The 18320-nt window shown below is 55.5% G+C and overlaps 2 protein-coding genes across 2 annotated transcripts; one reads left to right on the top strand and one right to left on the bottom strand.

Moving 5' to 3' along the window:
* Positions 1-226: 226 nt before the first annotated feature.
* On the top strand, positions 227-12426 carry NCLIV_043930 (kelch repeat-containing proteins that is fused to a HSP90-like ATpase, related; the record flags this gene model as incomplete). Its single annotated transcript, XM_003881312.1, has 16 exons — positions 227-1865; positions 3094-3330; positions 3649-3979; positions 4173-4325; positions 4756-5188; positions 5784-6137; positions 6419-6878; positions 7364-7515; positions 8354-8445; positions 8691-9591; positions 10031-10253; positions 10601-10765; positions 11072-11144; positions 11239-11370; positions 11561-11825; positions 12220-12426. 16 exons carry the CDS (start codon positions 227-229, stop codon positions 12424-12426), a joined length of 5817 nt encoding a protein of 1938 aa, XP_003881361.1.
* Positions 12427-14316: 1890 nt separating this feature from the next.
* On the bottom strand, positions 14317-16617 carry NCLIV_043940 (putative acetyltransferase domain-containing protein; the record flags this gene model as incomplete). Its single annotated transcript, XM_003881313.1, has 4 exons — positions 14317-14411; positions 14712-14910; positions 15219-15281; positions 15508-16617. 4 exons carry the CDS (start codon positions 16615-16617, stop codon positions 14317-14319), a joined length of 1467 nt encoding a protein of 488 aa, XP_003881362.1.
* Between the last annotated feature and the right edge of the window lie 1703 nt (positions 16618-18320).

Consider the following 18320-nt stretch of genomic DNA (forward strand, 5'->3'; position numbering starts at 1 on the left):
GATGTGCCTTTCCGCGTCTGTGTGTGGCCTCTGCGAAAGTGTGCGCGCGCCCCCGCAGTACATGTGGCACGTTTCAACTGACTTGTTTCTTTGCGGTGGAGAGAGCGGAGTGGGCGCTTCCGTCCGTGGGTGATGGGGGAATAGAGTGTGCGTGGAAGAAAGCGAGAAGGGAGACACGGAAGCTTTTTTCTCAGCTTCTCTAGCTGCGGTCTTTCCTCCCAAACCCATGGCCACCAACGAGGCCGGAGCGCCCGAGGAGGATGCTGGCGGACCAAATTGTGTACCTGAAACAGGCGACTCCTTAGCCGCACACGTTCCACCCTTCCCGCAATCTCTGGCTCGTCTCGAGAGCTGCCGGTGCGTCACAAATGCTGACGGCCATCACTTTCTTCTCTGTGAAGAAGAAGAAAACATCGACATCTTGCGTCAGTCCTCCTCTTCCTTTTACCCCACGAACCCGGAAGGCGTCTTCGTCCTCCACTCGCCCCTCCTTTCTTCACATCTCTCCGCGACTGCATGCTCTTCGTCGGTCTCTGACCCCAAGTCGAACGCTGGTCCCCGCCGCGTGGTAGCTGTCTCCATTCCCCTTGCCGTGAGCAAGTCGGAGAGAGAGGCCCGTGAACTGTTGAAGACTCACCTGCCGGAGTGGGAGGCAGCGTTGCATGCGTTCCTCTCAGGAAAAGAGGAGAGTGCCAGCAGCGCGGACATTGCGGTGGACAAAAAACCTCGCGAGAAGATGTCTTCCCCAGAGCTTGATGTGCGCCCCGACGGCGGCGCGGACCCGACTTCGGGAACCGCAGACTCGCATCTCGCGCAGGCAAGTGTTGCCCCAAACGCGCCGCCGCTCGCTCCTCCCGCGCCGCTGGCGACAGACGAGGCTCGCCCTGCGGGCGGCGACGCACGCGGAGGCGAGGACGCCTCCGAGACCGTCCCAGTGGCTTCGGAACAGAGCGCAGCGGGATTTGCTGCGCCCGGGGTGCTCACGAAGGAGGAGCCTCGTGGCGACGAACACGAAGTGACTGACTTGTCGACCAACGGGCGGACTGCGAAGGAGGAACACGGCGTCCCTGCGGCGTCTTCTGGGCTTGGCGCGTCGTCGCTCGCTGCTTCGGACAGCACGGCCGGCGCCTCTGCGAATCCTCTCCCCTCCACTGAAAAGACACAGGGAGCCAGTAACGCGAAGGGCGTGGACTCGCACGCGTCGATTGCCTCGCCATCTTCGGGCGCCGCCTCGAACGGTGCGCCGCCCAAATCGCCAGGCCACGCGCTTCCCGCGTCAAGCGGCCAGCTCGCAGGGGGAGGACCCCAGGCGTCGCCGGGCACGCCTTCCCGGACGCCTTCGGCTGCAGGCGAGGCAAGTCGACGCGGAGGTGCGACCCTCGCGCCGGCATCTGCGCCGCCCCCGCGCCGGCCGACCCTTTTCAACCTGCTGGATGCACTCGCCCACGACAGTGTGACGACGCCTGACCAGCGGAACTGCATCCGCAGCGTTGTGACGGACTTTTTGAACCACAGCTTGCCGCATGCGAAGGTCTACACGTTCATCGGGGCGATCGTTGGGCACGACGTCCTCCACGCGATGGTCCGGAAACTGGAGGAGCAACCGTCGCGTCTGGGCGCACCCGACCAGGGAGGCCTCACGCGCATCGAGAAGGCGTTTGGTCTCACGAAAACAAGCGGCGCCGTCGCTGGAGGCGCTGCGGGGCCCGCAGGCGCCGGCTCGGGGACTGGAGCCGCAGGCCGCCTCGCGTCCAAGTGCGAAGAGGAAAAGAACCAAGTGAAAAACGCAGTTCTCGGCGAAGCAAACTACTTCCAAAACAGTGGACAACACGCCCGCACTGGAGGCCGGTCACACGCAGCCAGCGGTAAGCAGCCGCCCAGTCACAGAGGAAGAGATAAACGGAGAGAGAAAGGCGAAAGGAGGGAGAGCGACAGGAGGTTTGGAAGGAGGGACAGGAAGATTAAACAGAAGGGGAAGACGCTAAGAGGCGGAGAGAAGACAACGGCAGAACTGGCGAGGTGCGGCAGGCACGAAGAACTGCAGAGAAGGCCGCTTGAGCGGTCGTCTGTGAGCGAGGCGCTTGTTTTGCCGAGCAAGTGGAGAGAGGAGGGAACGGTGGCAGGTGTGCGCGGCACCTGCAAGAGAAGAAGTTAAACGCCATCTGGTGGGAGAGATGAACGCCGATCGGGGTTCAGTTTGTGACTCGGTTCCGACAAATCCACCGAACGGGTTGGACGCGTGTCGGTTTTCTCCGTCCCAGAACCTTCCTCTCCTCTCTCTCGTTTTAGGTCCCCTTCCTTTTCCCTTCCTCTGCATTTCTTCACACTAACTTGGGACCAAGAGACGTTTCTCTGCTGTCACTCTGCGCGCTCCAAAACTGTTTGGCGCCTCGACCTGCTTCGATATGCGCGTCCCTAGACAGCAAACATGTTCCTCCTGCTCATCTTCCCGTTTTTGTCTCCGGTGTCCTTTTGTCCCCTGTCTTCTCTCTTTTCCCCTCTCTTCTTCTCTCTTCTCTTCTTCTCGCTCCTCTTCTCTCTTCTCTTCTTCTCGCTCCTCTTCTCTCTCTTCTTCTTTTTTCTCTCTCTTCTCTCGCTCCTCTTCTCTCTTCTCTTCTTCTCGCTCCTCTTCTCTCTCTTCTTCTTTTTTCTCTCTCTTCTCTCTTCTTCTTTTTTCTCTCTCTTCTCTCTTCTTCTTTTTTCTCTCTCTTCTCTTCTTCGCTCTTCTCTCTTCTCTTCTTCCCTCTCTTCCTCTCTCTTCTCTCTTCTTCTTTTTTCTCTCTCTTCTCTCTTTTTTCTCTCTCTTCTCTCATTTTTCTCTCTCTTCTCTCTCTCTTCTCTCTTCTTCTTTTTCCTTTTTTCTCTCTCTTCTCTCTTCTTCTCTTTCCTTTTTTCTCTCTCTTCTCTCTTCTTCTTTTTTCTCTCTCTTCTCTCTTCGTCTCTCTTCTCTTCTCTCTTCTTCTCTCTCTTCTCTCTTCGTCTCTCTCTTCTCTTCTCTCTTCTTCTCTCCTCTTCTCTCTCTTCTCTCTTCTTCTCTCTCTTCTCTCTTCTTCTCTCTCTTCTCTTCTTCTCTCTTCTTTCCTTTCCTCTCAGGGCTTCATGGCGTTTCCGGCGTTGGCCCCTCGGGCGCGACCGGCAGCGCACACGGTCCAGGCGAGCGCGACTCTCCGCTGGCCGCGGTTGCTCGACACGCCGCTGCAGCGACGCAGGCTCAGGGCGACGGAGCGGGCCGAGACTCGCGCGTCGTGGTCGGGCAGAGCCGTGACGAGGTGGTGAAGGCGATGCGGAGGAATTTGGAGGCGCGGAGACAAGTCCAGGGCTCTGTTGATGGTGAGGAAGTGTGGGGAAGAGAAAGGCACACACTGGGAGGTCAGCCGTTTTCCCGGCTGCGGAGAGACACCGCTCTCGCTCAGGGTCGACTGAGCCTTCCCTCTGGATACGCTCAACGACTGGAGATGGTGTGTCTGGTCTCCTGTCTCCCTCTCTGTTTCCACGCTTTGCGTCACTTCCTCTCCATCCCCGCCTCCCGTTTGCCACGTCTCGCGTGTGGGACAGAGGGAGAGGAGGCCAAGGCTCTGTTTCTTCCACTTTGTTTTTGCGTCCTCTTCTTCCACTGGTGTGCCTTTCGTTTTTTCTGTTTCTCTTCAGTTTTCGACCGCGTCAAGTGGCTGCCTGTGCGTCGCGCGCTCACGCCAGTTCCGGTCTTTGGCCACTCGCTGGTCACCTTTAGCAACACAGCAGTTTTGTTTGGAGGCAGCAACACGGAAGGCGCCGTCAGTTTCCGCCACGTGTTTGTAGTCAACACGAACGACTTCTCAGTGCGGGGCTTTCCCATGGGCGGCGACCCGCCCTGCGAACGCGATGGCCACACCACCACGGGGCTGACGACTGCGGCGGGACCAGCGGTGATTCTGTTTGGCGGATGCAGCCAGGACTCGTTCCTCAACGATGTGTACATGCTCGAGGTGGATCCCAAGAGGTGAGGAGGGAGAGAAAAAAGGGAAGGACGCCGCGCATCCCGCGCAAAACCCACACCCCGGACATTTTTTTGTGGATGTACCGAGTTTTCCCATCCTTCACTTCCTCGCACTTCCTCTCACTCTGTCTCCCTGTGTCTCCCTTTGTCTCACGTCTTTCCTCCTCTCGTTCGCTTTGTCTCACGTCCCCTGCAGATGGGTTCGACGCCACCCAGTCGGCAAGGCGCCGCAGCCGCGCGACCAGCACGTCGCCGCTGTGTTCCCAGCGCGCACGGAGACGGGCGTCTGCCGCGAGAACAGCCAGGAGGTGCTATCGGAGTTTCTCTTCATCTTCGGAGGACGCATCGGGTGAGGCTCTCGCGTGCGGCTCCGGAGGCGTTTTAAAGGGAGAGCGGCTGAGTTCTGATTTTCTCGGTTGAAAGGGAGAAGAAAAGCGCTTTCCGACGTTCGGGGGCAAGAGGGGTCGGGTGTCTTTTGAGCGCAGAGAGCGCGACAACGCCTCGCCGACACAGGGCCTTCCGAAGGTTCCCGGATGACTCGACACTTTGCGAGTGCTGCTTGTGGCTCTTTCAAGGAAGACTCGAGGAGCGCGTCTGGGATCTGGTCGGACCGGAGGGAAAGAGAGGGAGACGCGCCAAACGCGCCGTCCGCTTTCTCGCTTTTTTCGTCTGTCTTTTGAAGCCGCACAGTCGCCTGGCTGCCGGGCCCCATGTCCTTTCAGTTTCTCCCATTTCCTCTCATTTCCTTCTTCTTCGGTCTCGCGTGTGTCGGTTGTCAGATGCCCGGAGGCGTACCAGGCGACGAATGACATGTGGACGTTGCATTTGGCGACGGATACCTGGACGCAAGTGTTGCTTGAGGGCTCTCGCCTTCGGCCGCCTCCGCGGTTCGGCTGCTGCGGCGTGTGGTCCAACGATTTGTTTTTGACCGTCTTTGGAGGCGAGACAACCGCCCCCGCGCACGGTTGTGCCTTGGCGCGCGACGCCGACCGCGCCGAGGACGACGGCGACGCCGAACGGGCCCTGCCGCGCCTCCTCCTCGACGACATGTGGCACTTCAAAATCCTCGACGTCGTCGGCGCGGGCCCGGACGCTCGCCACGCGCGCGGGGCGCACATCGTCGGCGAATGGACCCAGGAGAAGTACGAAGGCGCCGTCGCCCCGCGGTCGCACTACTCTGCGATCTTCATCACGCAGCGCTACCAAGAGCCGGTGAGAAGAACACTGGCCGGCGTTTTCGTGGACGAGAAAGTTCCGGCGGCCCCCGCCGAGACACCTGTCGAAAGAAAAATGTTCCGCGCTCTCCAAACGCGGCCTTCCCCTATCGGCGCCCATTCAGTGGACACATACACATCTTTCTGCATCCCATTGCCCATGTATATATTCATGTATATATTCATGTGTATATGTGTATGTGTATATATATTTGTGTATATGTGTTTGTGTATATGTGTTTGTGTATTTATGTATGTGCATGCGTGTATACATGTATATTTGGACGTACGTGTAGATGCGAGTGGAGAGGGGCTCTTGGGGGGGTTTAAGGCCTCGGCGTGTACCACGAGACAGGCCTTGAACTCTCCTCACGTCGGCGACAGGATGTGTCTGCGGGTCTCTTCTTTGTCGCGGGGTGGGTTGGGCGAGGCCGAAACACGGACGAATCTGCGACCAACTCCAGTGCTTCTGCTTCCGGTGTTGCATGCGCCCACGACCTCTCCAGTGTGCATCTTCCTGGAACGCGTTCACCTCCTTCTCCACCCCCTGCTGTTTTGCCCGCGTTGTGTCTCTTTTTTCCTCTTCTCTGCAGCGTGCGGAGCCGCGCACGGTGGAGCGTCTCATGTTGATAACGAGCGGGCTGACGTACGAGCAGGATTCTCAGCGGTCGTCCGGCGGACTGAACGCGATGCCTCGCCAGGACGCGAAGCTGGAAGCCGCGAAGCCGCGCAAAGTCGTGGAGACCGACAAGATCACGGTATACTTTTTCAGTCGGAAGAAATGGTTCACTCTGAAACCCCGGTACCCGGCAGACTACGTGTACGACCTCTGCGGAGCGCGCCAGAGACACGTCGCCTGCTTCTTCGAGGCGCAACCCCTCACCCAGCGCGCACCGAGGCCTCCGGTCCCCTGTCTCCTCATCCACGGTGGCTTCCGAGGCAAACAAGTAAACGCAAAAAAAAAAAAACAGCGATACAGCCCAGTCGTAAAGAAAGGCGAATCACAGACACAAAAACATATGTACGTATATATGTATATATATATATACGTATATATATGTATATATATGTATATATATATATATATACGTATATGTATGTTTATACAATATCTGTAAGTATATGTACGTATAGATATACAGGGAGACGCGTACATCTGCATGTTGGCTGCGCGCGGGCCGTCCTTTCAGGGTGCCTCGTTCAAAAGTTTGCCTGTTGCGCGTTGCAGGTTCTGAACGACGCCTGGGTGCTGTCGCTGACGGGCGAGGATCCGTATCGAGGCGCGTTGTTTGCGAGTGCGAACCGCGGGGCGAACGCAGGCTTTGGCGCGCCTTCCGCCTTTGCGCCGTCGAGTCTCTCTTCGTCGGCCTTGCAGCAACTGGCTATGGGCCGCTCGATGCTCTCGCTGCGCATGTACCCCTCGTACTATATTCGAGAAACGCACAGCCCGGGCATTCTCTGGGCGCTGTGTGGCCAGCAGCGGTGGGCTTTTGGGGCTATTTCCCAGCTCGTTGAGAACTCGCTGTCTCCAGTGGTGACGAGCAGAAACGTTTACGTGACTTGGGAGGAATCCCCCGAGAAGGAACCGATGCTGGCGATCCAGGACGACGGCCAAGGCGTCGACTACCCCGCGATGAACGCCCTTTTGAGACTCTTCGGAACCTTCGAACCTGGAGACCGCATGCGAAGTAAGAGAAACCCGAAAACACATGCATATGCTCAGTACATCTACATGTATATTATTTATATATATATGTATATATGTGCGTGCATATATATATATATATATATATATATATATGAATTTGCAGGGCTGTAGGTACGTGGAGAGGTGTCGGGCAAGACATGCAATGGAGGGGACACTTTGAGGGTAGACTGTGGGTGTGCAGGCGTGTCGTAGTGCAGCCTGTAGGTTGGGGGGAGGGTTTTACGCACCAGCTCGACAGCGACAGGTGGACTCGTGGGAGCCGCGCTGCACAACTCTCTTTGCTTGCTAAAGATCCAGGGGAAATGTGTGATGTACACCATCCTCCGTATCTCCATCATGTCTGTCGTAGTACGTATCCCTATATTTTCTCTATCTCTCCATATATCTGGATCTCTGTGTGTGTCTGAGAGATACTAGGCAGCTTATTTGTATGTCTGTGTGGAGGTTTTTGTGACGTCTTTGCAGAAAGTTACGAGTACGGCGTCGGCTTTAAAATTGCCTTTGGGCGTTTGTCCTCGAGCTGCGCTGTCATGTCTCGAACGCAAGGAACGATCGGCGTGGGGATGCTGTCGATGGAGTTGATGGGTCACTGCGACGCTCGGGAAATCGTTGCGCCTGTAAGAAACTTCCCGAGCGAGGTTGAAGAAGACGCTCGAAAACGCTGGCCTCTCTGCGGCTCAAGTGTTCGTGCCTTGGGATGTGTGCATTTGTCCACTTCGCTAGCAATTGCGAGACACGAGGTCCATACTGAATCGTCTCAAATCATCTCAGGGTCTGCGATGGAACTGCAGCGCAGTGATATGTACACAGTTCAGCGGCACACACGCTGGTTCGCATTCGCGGGACTTGCAGAGGCTCGGCCTCTCAGAACGTCGAAGGCGTTTTCGCACGTCTTTGCGTCTCCTCGGCGTCTCGGTTGGGTCCCCGGCCTCGTTCACGCGCGAGACAGAAGGAAAAGGAGAGAGAGACAGCGAGAAACGCTGCACTTACACTCAAAATATTTTCTCTCGAGGAACCTTCTTCTGGAGGCCTCTCGCAGAGGGCTCAGACGCAAGCGTGCTTTTCTCCCTCGTCCTCTGCCGTCCACTCTATATAGATGCTCAACCCGTCCCCACTTTTTCCTTTCCTTGTTCTCAAAAACCCAAAGGATTTCCACGTCTCCACGTACACAGTCACGACTGCACGCTTTCCTGCTGTTTTGTATGAAGGGTGACCTTGTGTGCAGCGTCTGTGCACATCAGGAGATATGCGCATATATATATATATATATATATATGTATAAGTGCATATATATGTATATGCACGTACAGGTAACACGTCTAATACATTATATATATATATATATATATATATATATATGGCTGCATGTCACGCTGTGTACGCCAGCGGTTGACAGGTGGGCGTTCTGGTTTCACAGAGGACGCGAAACTAAATCTTGCGTCATTTTCTGTGCAGATGTGCATGTGGAGGTTGCCGAACAAGGAGCTGATCAACCGAGATCCGAACAACGCGGCAGACCACCGGCACCACCAGCGTCTCCTGATGAGGTGAGAGCGCGAGGAAGAAGCGAACGGCGTGAAGCAAGTGGGAACCCTAAGCCGATGGGCGCCCCTCGCGAGAATCCCTCTTGGCCACCGACGGAAGCAACCAGACTCGAAATGTGAAGGTAGTCTGAAGAAGGCGAGCTTGCGTGGCGCGTCGATGCAGAGACAGACACACACGTTGGCTTCCTTCGAGACACACTTTGTGGTTTTGAGACAGTGTGCTTGTTTGTGTGGCTGTCTCTGTGCAGCTACACGCCTTTCACGACCCCGAATTTGTTGGCGGAGCAAATCAATTTGCTCGGCACAGTTCCTGGGACGCGATTGGTGTTTTGGGACTTGCGCGACGACTTGGACTTTCTCGTGTTTGACCCGGCTGAAGGCACACTGTTTTTGAACACTGCGCCGGCGGGCGAGCGGGGGCGGAAAGGCGAAGCAGGGAAGGCGGCTGAGGGGTTCGATGTCCACGGGGCCGAGAAGGCCGCGCCGGTCGACTTGCCGCTGGGAAAGGGGAGACAGGAGGATATCACGCGGCCGCGCCTCGACGCCGACGACGGTCCAAGTCCTGCGGGGGGACCGGAGCTCCTCGACCTCGACGAGGACGGCCAGCCGTTGCCTGCGCGAGGCGGGAAGGAGACAGGTGTCTCCGAGGACGAGAAGGCGCGCGGGCCAGGAGACGCTGCGTCTTCAGCTGGGGACGGAAAGGAGGCGACGCCGCCAGGAGAGGAGAGCGCGAAGAGTGGAGAGAAGCGAGGCCGGCTGCAGGGCAGCTTGCCGCCGCTTTTCCCGCTGTGGACTTGTGCGCGTCATTCGCCCGACTACTGCCTCCCGACTTACCTCTTTTGGTTCCACCTGCACTCGCCTGCGCAGCTTCACGTCCAGGGCGTGCCTCTGTTGCCCACTCCCGCGAGTCTCGCGAAGATCGTCGAGCAGGAAGCGTGCAAGAGCGAAGAAAAGCGCGACGGGGCCGAGGCGCATGCGGGCCAAGAAGGCGCGGAGCTTCTCCAGGAGAAGGACGGGGAGACGCGAGGCGACGAGGAGGAAGAAAAACGAAAGGAAGCAAGAGAAAAGCACGAAAAAGAGGAACTCGCAGAATCTCCCGGACCAGGCAGATCTCTCTACTTCTTCCTCAAAGAACGCCTCTACTGCCAGGTACAGACACACGCCCCACAAATGCGCTGCAGTCCCACGTGCTCGCGCACACACACGTCTCTCTCTCCACACACGCGCGCTTCCAAACATCGATAGGCATATGCATACACACTGTACTATTGGATGTGTGTATGTGTGTAGAGAGCGAGCTTGGTATATATATATATATATATATATATATATATATGTCTGGGTTTTTCTGGGGAAATGACTTCGAGACTCCTCTCTCTTCGCGCTGCCTTGCCTCCACGACCGGTCCTTCCGTTTTTCCTTGCGTCTTCTCCCCATCTCGCGCGTCGCTCGTGTTGTTTTCCTTGGTTCTTTGCCTCCTCACCTCCCCCACGCCTCCAGCTGTGTCGTTTCCGTTTGCATGTGCGCGCGGTCTCTCCCAAACCTCGCTCCTACCGCCCGCTGCGCGCACGCCTCCTCGTGTCTCCAGGCTGAACTCCAGTACCTCTTCACGCCCGCGGACCACGCCACAGGCTGCTTCGCTCTCTTTGGCTTCCTCAACGATCCGTGCGCGCCGCTTGCGCCTGGGCCGAGCGCCGCGCCGCGGGTCTGCGAGGCTGGTGTGTTGCTCTACTTTCGCCAGCGGCTCATTCGCCGCCTCGACGCAGCCTTCCCTGACTACCCGAAAGCGCTGAATGCTGCTTGTGAGCCTGGTGAGGAGCCGACGGCGCAGTCACGGAACGAGGAATTGAAAGGGAAGAAACAGTGCCTACGTGCGCGCGCCCAAATGCATGTATGGAAAGAGACCTTACACGGAGAGGCACACAGGGAAATAAGTCATGTATATGTATATACATTTGGATGCATAGATTCGTGAAGAGTGAGCCTCTTTTTCGCGTAGAGACATGAGAGAAGATGCCCACAAAGCTGACTACAAATATATATATATATATATATATATATTTATATCTATCTATAATTATCTGAGTATACACGTTTAGGTGTTTGCCCTTGGCAGTTGACGGAGTTTTTTGATTTGTTCTCTCTACCGCTTGTTCAGCGGATGATTCTCTTTTCGGAGGAAAAGACGGGACTGGCTCGGCAGAAATGTTCAAGTACTGTCTCACCGCCGTGGTCCACGTGCCGGAGTGGATGCTGCCGTCGATGACTAAACAGGATTTCCGCCACGAGAACAATTTGCCGTTCATGAAATTCAAAAGCAGACGTAAGCACGCCCTCTCCGCTTCACATCAACCTTAAACATGATTTCTTTGCATATATCTACATACCGATATGTAAATCTGTCTGTGTATCTGTATATCTTTATATATCTCCGTCGATATGTTTCGAGGTCAATCGTTGCCTGTATCTCGCAAACATCTCCACATCTCGACGCACCCGAACGTTTTCTGCGTCATCAACGTTGACCGATGCGGATATGTCGCTGCGCGCGCGTTCCTGGGAGTTCGACGCTCCACGCTCAAAGAAGCCATGCAGGGACGGAGTGTGCGTGTGTGTCTCTGTGTGTCAGTTTTGAAGCTGATCGACGAGTATCTGCGTCGCTGTCGCAACCCCCAGGCGCTCCAGGCCTGGCTGGAGGACAGGTGAGAAGAGGGGACAGATTGCTAGACTGAACACATTTCTTTTGTCTCTTTTTCTCTCTTCATCGCGGCGTTCGTGTTCTTTCGCGATTTACAGGGCGCGCCGCCTCCGAGAGTACCACGAGGAACTCCGCCGCTCCCGCCCCAAGAGACGACTGGGTGAAGACTTCACTGACGAAGAGCGTCCTCGCCGCAGCCCCACTCCCCCTGTGACGCACTCCAGTTCAGGGTAGGCAGGCAACTCTCTTGTTCTTTCTCGTCCTCGTTCTTTCTCGTCCTTGTTCTTTCTCGTCCTCGTTCTTTCTCGTCCTTGTTCTTTCTCGTTCTTGTTCTTGGGACACAGCGAGTTGTTGCTAGCTTTTGACTGCGTTTTCCCGTCTTTTCATCCTTTTCTTTTCGCCTCGCGTTTGTCTTGTTAGGGCTCCAATTTGGACAGGGGAGCGAGGCAGCGGCGCGGCTGTGTCGCTCCCCCCCGTCAAGCAACGCGCAGTGGCGCGGCCAGGGGCTGGAAGCTCCGGATCGTGGACGGAAGAGCGCGGAAGCGAGAGAGAAGGCGAAGAGCGAAAGGAGGTTTCGGCGGAGACAAGCAAGGAAGAGAGAATGGACGAGGGCGAAGACCGGACCACTCCCGCGTCGGAACTCGAAGGCGCACAGCCTGGAGGAGAGCGCGAAAAATTTGCAGAGGTAGAGAGAGAACACCTGTGGAAAGGGCAAACAGCGAACAAACACTCTTGGCAGTCGAAACAAAAGAGTGAAATACACATCTGGAGCCAGCGATGTCCTCCCACGTACGGAGCTAAACACTCGATAGCACTCATGCATGCTATATGTAGACATGCGGATAACGCCCTTTTTATAGATGGCTATCTCAACGAAATGGATATGTGTATACACAGGATGATACACTTACCTCTTCTTTTACTTTATATATATATATATATATATGCATGATTTGCTGTCCCTCGCTGTATACTCACCGTGCTACATAGCGTATGCATATTTCAGCACGTGAACATGAATTCGAATATATATATTTATATGTCTAGCACGGAGTGTGCGCTTTGCGTTTGGTGTATAGGCCGGAAGCGAGGGAGCGTCCGGGACGGGAGTCTCCTCTGTGGTGGATTCAGGGGACATGGTGGCGGAGACAGCGGGCGCTGTTCCGGTCGCTGGGGCTGGGGACAGTTCGGGCTCGGGGACAACTGGGGCTCTGGAGCCCAACGCGGTCGTTGACTCTGAAGGTTTGTCGGGGGCCGGAGAGCAGGCCTTGGAGACAGATGTGTAACGCGAGGAAAAGGGGAGCGATGGACAGAGCCGTCGATGGAGATGCGAAAACGCGTAGGCTGTCGATATGGCGAGAGCTCGAGTTCGCAGTGCGGCAGCGGGAGCTACCGGCGCGAGAAGGGGACGGAACGGAAACCGGTCCAAGACAAGGTCGGCGCGGAGGGCGAGGCGCAGGAAGCTGGAAGGAGCAGTTTTTAGGAATCGGAAAAAAACCAGAGATACAAAAAGCAAAGACAGTGCGGGGCGTTTTCGGGGGAGAGGGAGCGTTCGAGAGAGGCACACTCGAGGAAAGAGAACAAAAAAAAAGAGAAGGCGATAGAGGAAAGAGAGTGATAGGAGAGAGAAGGAGGCGAGAAACCATAGCGGGGAGGGAGGGAAGAGCACTGGAAGAGGGTTGCTTTTTTTCCGGCTGGAGCAGGAGAAGGAACGTTTTCTTCTGTCTGGAACGAGCGTTCGGTTTCCCGATTTTGGGCACCGTCTGCCGATTCCCACACACAGTCGCGCACGCGTTGCAGGACAGTCGTTTTTTCTCTCGACTCGGGCTTTCGCCAAAGGCTCTGTGCGCCCCCGACCACCTCTGGAGTTTTGGGTATTCCTTGTCGACACACAGGAAAATAGGTATTGTGTGCGTGGGGTGTTCTTTTTCGTAGTTCGTTTCGCATGCTCAAATGCGACAGAACCTCCATAATCTCGTGTGCGCGTTTTACACGTAGACAGCTCTCGATGCAAAAATCAAAGACATCGCAGCTGCGTCTCCGCTTCCAAAACGCACGTGCCCAAACGTGACGCACACTTCTCTCCTTAGATGACTGTCTTCTCGTCCAGGTACAGTGCGCGAAGTAGACCCAAAGGAGCATGACCATCAATAGAAAGTTTATATATATATATATATATATACGTAATAGATAGCTATATATATATATATATATATATATATATATATATACTTCTCTGCAATCTTTTTCTTCTGTGGAGGTAGTGAAGCATTTGCCTGTCTCTCTCTTGATCAGGATGCGCACATGCACGGCGGCCTAGATTTTTTAGAGTGAAGTCTAAAGAGCCCCGCGAACACATCGACACGGTTCCATTGCACTTCACCTTCACAACAGGGTACTCATCTCTATATCTCTGCATCCACATTCTCTATGTTGTTTATCCATCTCTGTCCATCTGCTTCGATCTCTGCCTAACTATCTATCGGTACACCCGTTGCCGCAGCAGCTACTTTTATCTACAAACTTTCCACATCTCCCTATATCTGCATATATATTTATATCCATATGTTTATGTAAAAGGGATATTTGTGTGGAGATGGAGTTTGGGGCGAGACACCCCACGTGTTTATTTCTCTCTCGCCTAGTTTGTTAAGAAACAGAAAAGGAGGAACCTGGCAGAGCTTTTAGCTCCCCATGGAGGGAAGGGGAGAAATCTTCGCGCGAGCTCGACGCCCACGCTGAGGCTCTGTACATTTTCACTTCTGGGCAGTGTGCTGGAAAAGATAATTGAAAAAAGAAGAGTTAGGAGGAGACAGACGAACGACGGAAGGAGAGACAGCACCACTGAGACCGGTTGAAAAGCGGGAGAGAGGAAGAGACAAAAGAGAGAGGCGACCGTGTTCGCGGATTTACAAGACGCGAAGACGGCAGACGAGCAGCGGAAGGAAATATGCAGAAACCGGTAGAGGGAAACAAGACGAAGAGTTGAGGGAAGACGAACCTCTCGGAAAACACGAGGAAGCAAGAGAAAGAAAGGAAGACCGTACCCAGCAACGCGTGCTCTGAGAAGGAGACGTGCGACAAAAGAACGAACGGAGTACCCCAGAGAAAGATGAGAGGCGAGAGGCTGCAATAGCAGCAGCGCAAAGAAACGCGCAGAAATTTCGAAAAGAAAGCTAGTCGAGAACGGACGAGGGAAGATTGAATGTACGCGTTTTCCGCTGTGTCACTCCCGGCGCCTCGAGTTTCTTTTGCCACTTAAGCAGATCGCCTGCAAAAAATCTCAGGAAAAGATTTTCTTCTGTCAAGCGCACAAGACTCTTTTTTATCTTGCTCTTAAAAGAAAAGATAAATAAGTATAAGAAACGACTCACTTTCGACTAAAGACATGTTAGATAATGTATATTAAAAAATAAATATATGCGCGCCTATACCCATGTACATGTGCGAGCATATACATGTATCTACCTATATACCTACACCTATATATATATATATATATGTATGTATATTATATGTAGGTGCGCATGGATGTCTTTGTGCGTATGGCGAGTTGCGTGTCTGTTCTTACCTCGCATCAGTCCTCTTCTCACGACTTGTTGGAGTTCAAAGCCCTTGGTTTTTGCGAATCGTATGGAGTCACTATTTAGGTTGTTTGTGTACAGACGCACCACCGAGTAGTGCTGCTGTAGCGCGTAGCTGATGAAGGTGTTGAGAAGCAACGAACCGATGTGCTGTCGGCGGAAGGAGCGATCGACAACCAGTCGCACCTGAACGAGAGAACGAGAGAAGCGTAAAGAGAAGGAAGTCGAGCAAGGAGAAACGCAGAAACGAGAGACAAGCGGAGGAAAGGAGAGACAAGCGGAGGAAATGGAGAGACGCAGACCAGAGAAAAAGGAGTGACGTAGGTCTTGTCGAGAGGAGAGCCTGGGCCGCACAAGAGAAAAAGCGACACATGGGAGAGCAGACCACGCCGAAGAACAGCCAGGAGAATCGAGAACGCGGCGAGGCGTGCAGGCAAAAGCGAAACTCACGCAAAAGCGAAACTCGGGCAAAGTTGCACAGGCGACAGACTCACGAGCTGCGCAGTTTTGTTGTCGTTCTGGAGAGGCGCCAAGCCGATGCAACCGGCCAGTCGCCGCTGAGGAAACAGCGCAGACACGACACTTCTTCTCACGCTCTCTTTGGAGTCGCAAACCTGCACCATTGTTTTCTCGCGCTCCCTCTGTTGAAAAAACCAACTCTTTCGCTAGCTTTTCCGAGCCGCCGCTTCCGATTTTTCGAGAACTGTCCCTCTCTCTCTCACGCGCCGTCTCCACGCCTCCCGGTAGGCTGCTCTTCTCTCGCTCCTTTCTGCGAGTGCTTACGGAGACTCTTTCGGGCTTTTGCGGGTCGCGCTCGAGGCGCTCAGCTACCCAGAAGCCACTCGCCTTGCTTTTCATGTAGCTCTGCTGGATGTTGTTGAGATCCTGACAGTCTCTTCGGATGTACATTTCGAATTCCCACACGCCGCGCAACAGGAGGTAGACGAAGAACAGCACGCCCGCGAGGAGGACGCGCGAGAAGGGAATGAAGAGGAGCGCAATGACAAAGAGCGCAAGCAAGTCGATGCTGTGGTGGCACACCCAAAAACAGACTGAGTGGACGGTGAGCGACCGGAAGTGGCGGTAGCAGAGCCGCTTGACGGCTTCGGCGTCTTCCGAGCGAAACGGTCGGACCGTGATCGCCTCCCGACACGGTCCGCGCGAAGGAAACTCCGGAGACGCGGTCTCCTGGCGAGCCGCCCCCAGGCCAGGCCTCAGGCTGTCGACTGCTCGCGGGAAGTTCTCGCCAGAAAGTGTCTCGGGCGCGGCCCCGCCGCCCTCTGCGCTGTTGGGGCCTTCCGCGTGAGAGCCTCGGAAGCGCAGAGAGCTCTCCACACTCGTCCCTGCGCTGGCGAGGAGCTCGTCCGCTCGCGCGTGCCGTTGCGTCTCCTCCTTTTTCGGCAGCGGCAAGAACGTCGAGGAGCCGAGAAGGCTGTCGAAGCCTGCAGCGGCGCTGGCGAAGAGAGACTCGCCGGCCAGAGAGAAACTCCGCGCGCGCTTCGCCGAGCAATCGCCAGTCGTGCAGAGAGGCAAGATCTCCGCTTCCTCAGCTGCCGCTCGCCGCAAGTTGCGACTGCCCGCTTCCGCGAGTTGGTCTCTCGCTCGTTCTCGGCCCTGGCTGTCTTCGGCAGACTTCTCGCCGAGCGCAGCGGGGAAGGAGGCCGCGGCGAGCGCAGCGTCGGCATTCAGCATCATCTGGGCTGTCTGTGCAGCGAGCAGGCGCGGATCCCTCGCCGCGTCCGGACTCGCTTCGTCCGCGGCGCCGTCTTCGCCGGGGAAGTCGTCGTCTGGGGAAGAGGGGAGGTCCGAGGAACTCAGCGACGTGTGGCCGCCGGGGGACGCGTCGCGCTCGCCTGGAGCAGCTCGCTCGGCCGGTGCAGAGGAGGCAGCCATTTCGACGGAAGACGGAAAGGGCGAGCTGAGAGCACAGTGTGTGGGAAAGCAGGCGAGAAAAGCAGGCGGGAGAGGCGGGCCGGGGGAGAGGGCAGGATCGTTTGGGGAAACAAGTAGAGAGACAAAAGGAGAGGGAGATACCGAGACTCTGAAAACTTCAGTAGACAAACAAAGGAGAGAAAGGGAAGAAGGTGAAGAGGGAGACAGGATTTTCATCAATAGAGGCGATGAGACAAACCGAGAGAGAGACACACACAAGGCCCCGGAGTTTTGCACAGCGATACACCGCGGACGGAGAGAATCCGATCCGGGTCGAGAGCAACCGGGCTGAGGGAAGGGGAAAACAAAGGCAGAGAGATCTAGAGAGACAAGGCTGTGGCGTTCGGTGCGCAAAGGCGACCGTTTTCTCTTGGAAGGCCAGCTTGCTCGGGTTTGTACCTCCGTGTCGAGATGGGGTGTACATACACCGCCGACACTTTGGCCGGAACGGCGAGGAATTGCCCACCAGCACGGAAGGCGAACGGAGCTCTAAAAACCCGCAACTAAAAAGGAAATACCTCTTTGGACACTCGGGGGTCAGGCGTGAAGAACGTTCTTCCGCCTCGACGACGCCTTGGAAGGCTGTCAATCTTAGGATCCGTTTCCAGATGGTTTCCTTCGCCAGGGTGTGAGGCTCGTCGCTGACGCTCTGCGCGAAGACGACGGGAGAACGCGGGGATCGACGCTTTCAAAAACACCAAAAACCTTGATTTCGCGGTTCCTCCAGCATGCAGAGAAAGGAAAGAGACGTGCACCCCAAAACCGGAGCTGTCTGGGTAGCTGCGCACCCCGGTCGCGCTTTTTCGTAGTTTGTTCGAAAGACAGCTAAGTGACTCTCCGCGCCGATCCGGGTGAATGCCGACTCTCTCTCGCCATGTGTTTTTTCTCGAAAAAGAGCGGAGATTCTGTCTTGTCACTTTCTCCTCTACTCTTGTCACTTTCCGGTTCGCCCTAAAGAGAAAACTCCCGGAGAGGTCTATTCAGCCTCTGCAGGATCGACAGACGCATGCGAGAGAGCGATAGAGCTGCGACACACGCCAAGTGTGCGCGAGCCGGCGCTCGCCGACTCACCGACGGCCCCTTCTGATCTCTCTCTGCTCTCGACTCGTTCTTTCTCTTTCTGCTTCGTCTTCAGCGTCTTCTGCCGCCGGATGGGCGTGCTCAGCTTCTGTGGCACTGCTTTCTTGTCAAGGGTTTGCGCGTCAGACCGCACATCTTCGCCTCCAGCGTCTCAGAGACGGCCCCCGAATCTTCTCCAGCACGGGACTTCAGCCTCTCTCTCTTTGCTCTCTGTGCTTCAGGCATCTATCGGCTTACACCTTCCCTCTTTCGAATTCGTCTCGCTGCTCCGGATCTCGCCTGCTGCGCTGCCTTTGCTCCACTGGTCTCATCGTTCTACCCTCCTGCCTCCTCTTCCTTTTTTGTCGTCCTCGTTCTCTCTGTTCAGAAGCTCTCTCTCTCTCTCTCTCGTCCTTCTCTCTCTCTCTCTCGTCCTTCTCTCTCTCTCTCGTCCATCTCTCTCTCTCGGGACCATCTCTCTCTCTTTCTCGTCCCTCTCTCTCTCTTTCTCGTCCATCTCTCTTTCTTTCTCGTCCTTCTCTCTTTCTTTACTCGTCCTTCTCCCTCTCTCTCGGCTGTGATCTTTCCGATGTCTTTTTCCTTCC

Source organism: Neospora caninum, chromosome IX (genome assembly GCF_000208865.1).
Source record: "Neospora caninum Liverpool complete genome, chromosome IX".
In the NCBI taxonomy this organism is placed as follows: domain Eukaryota; phylum Apicomplexa; class Conoidasida; order Eucoccidiorida; family Sarcocystidae; genus Neospora; species Neospora caninum.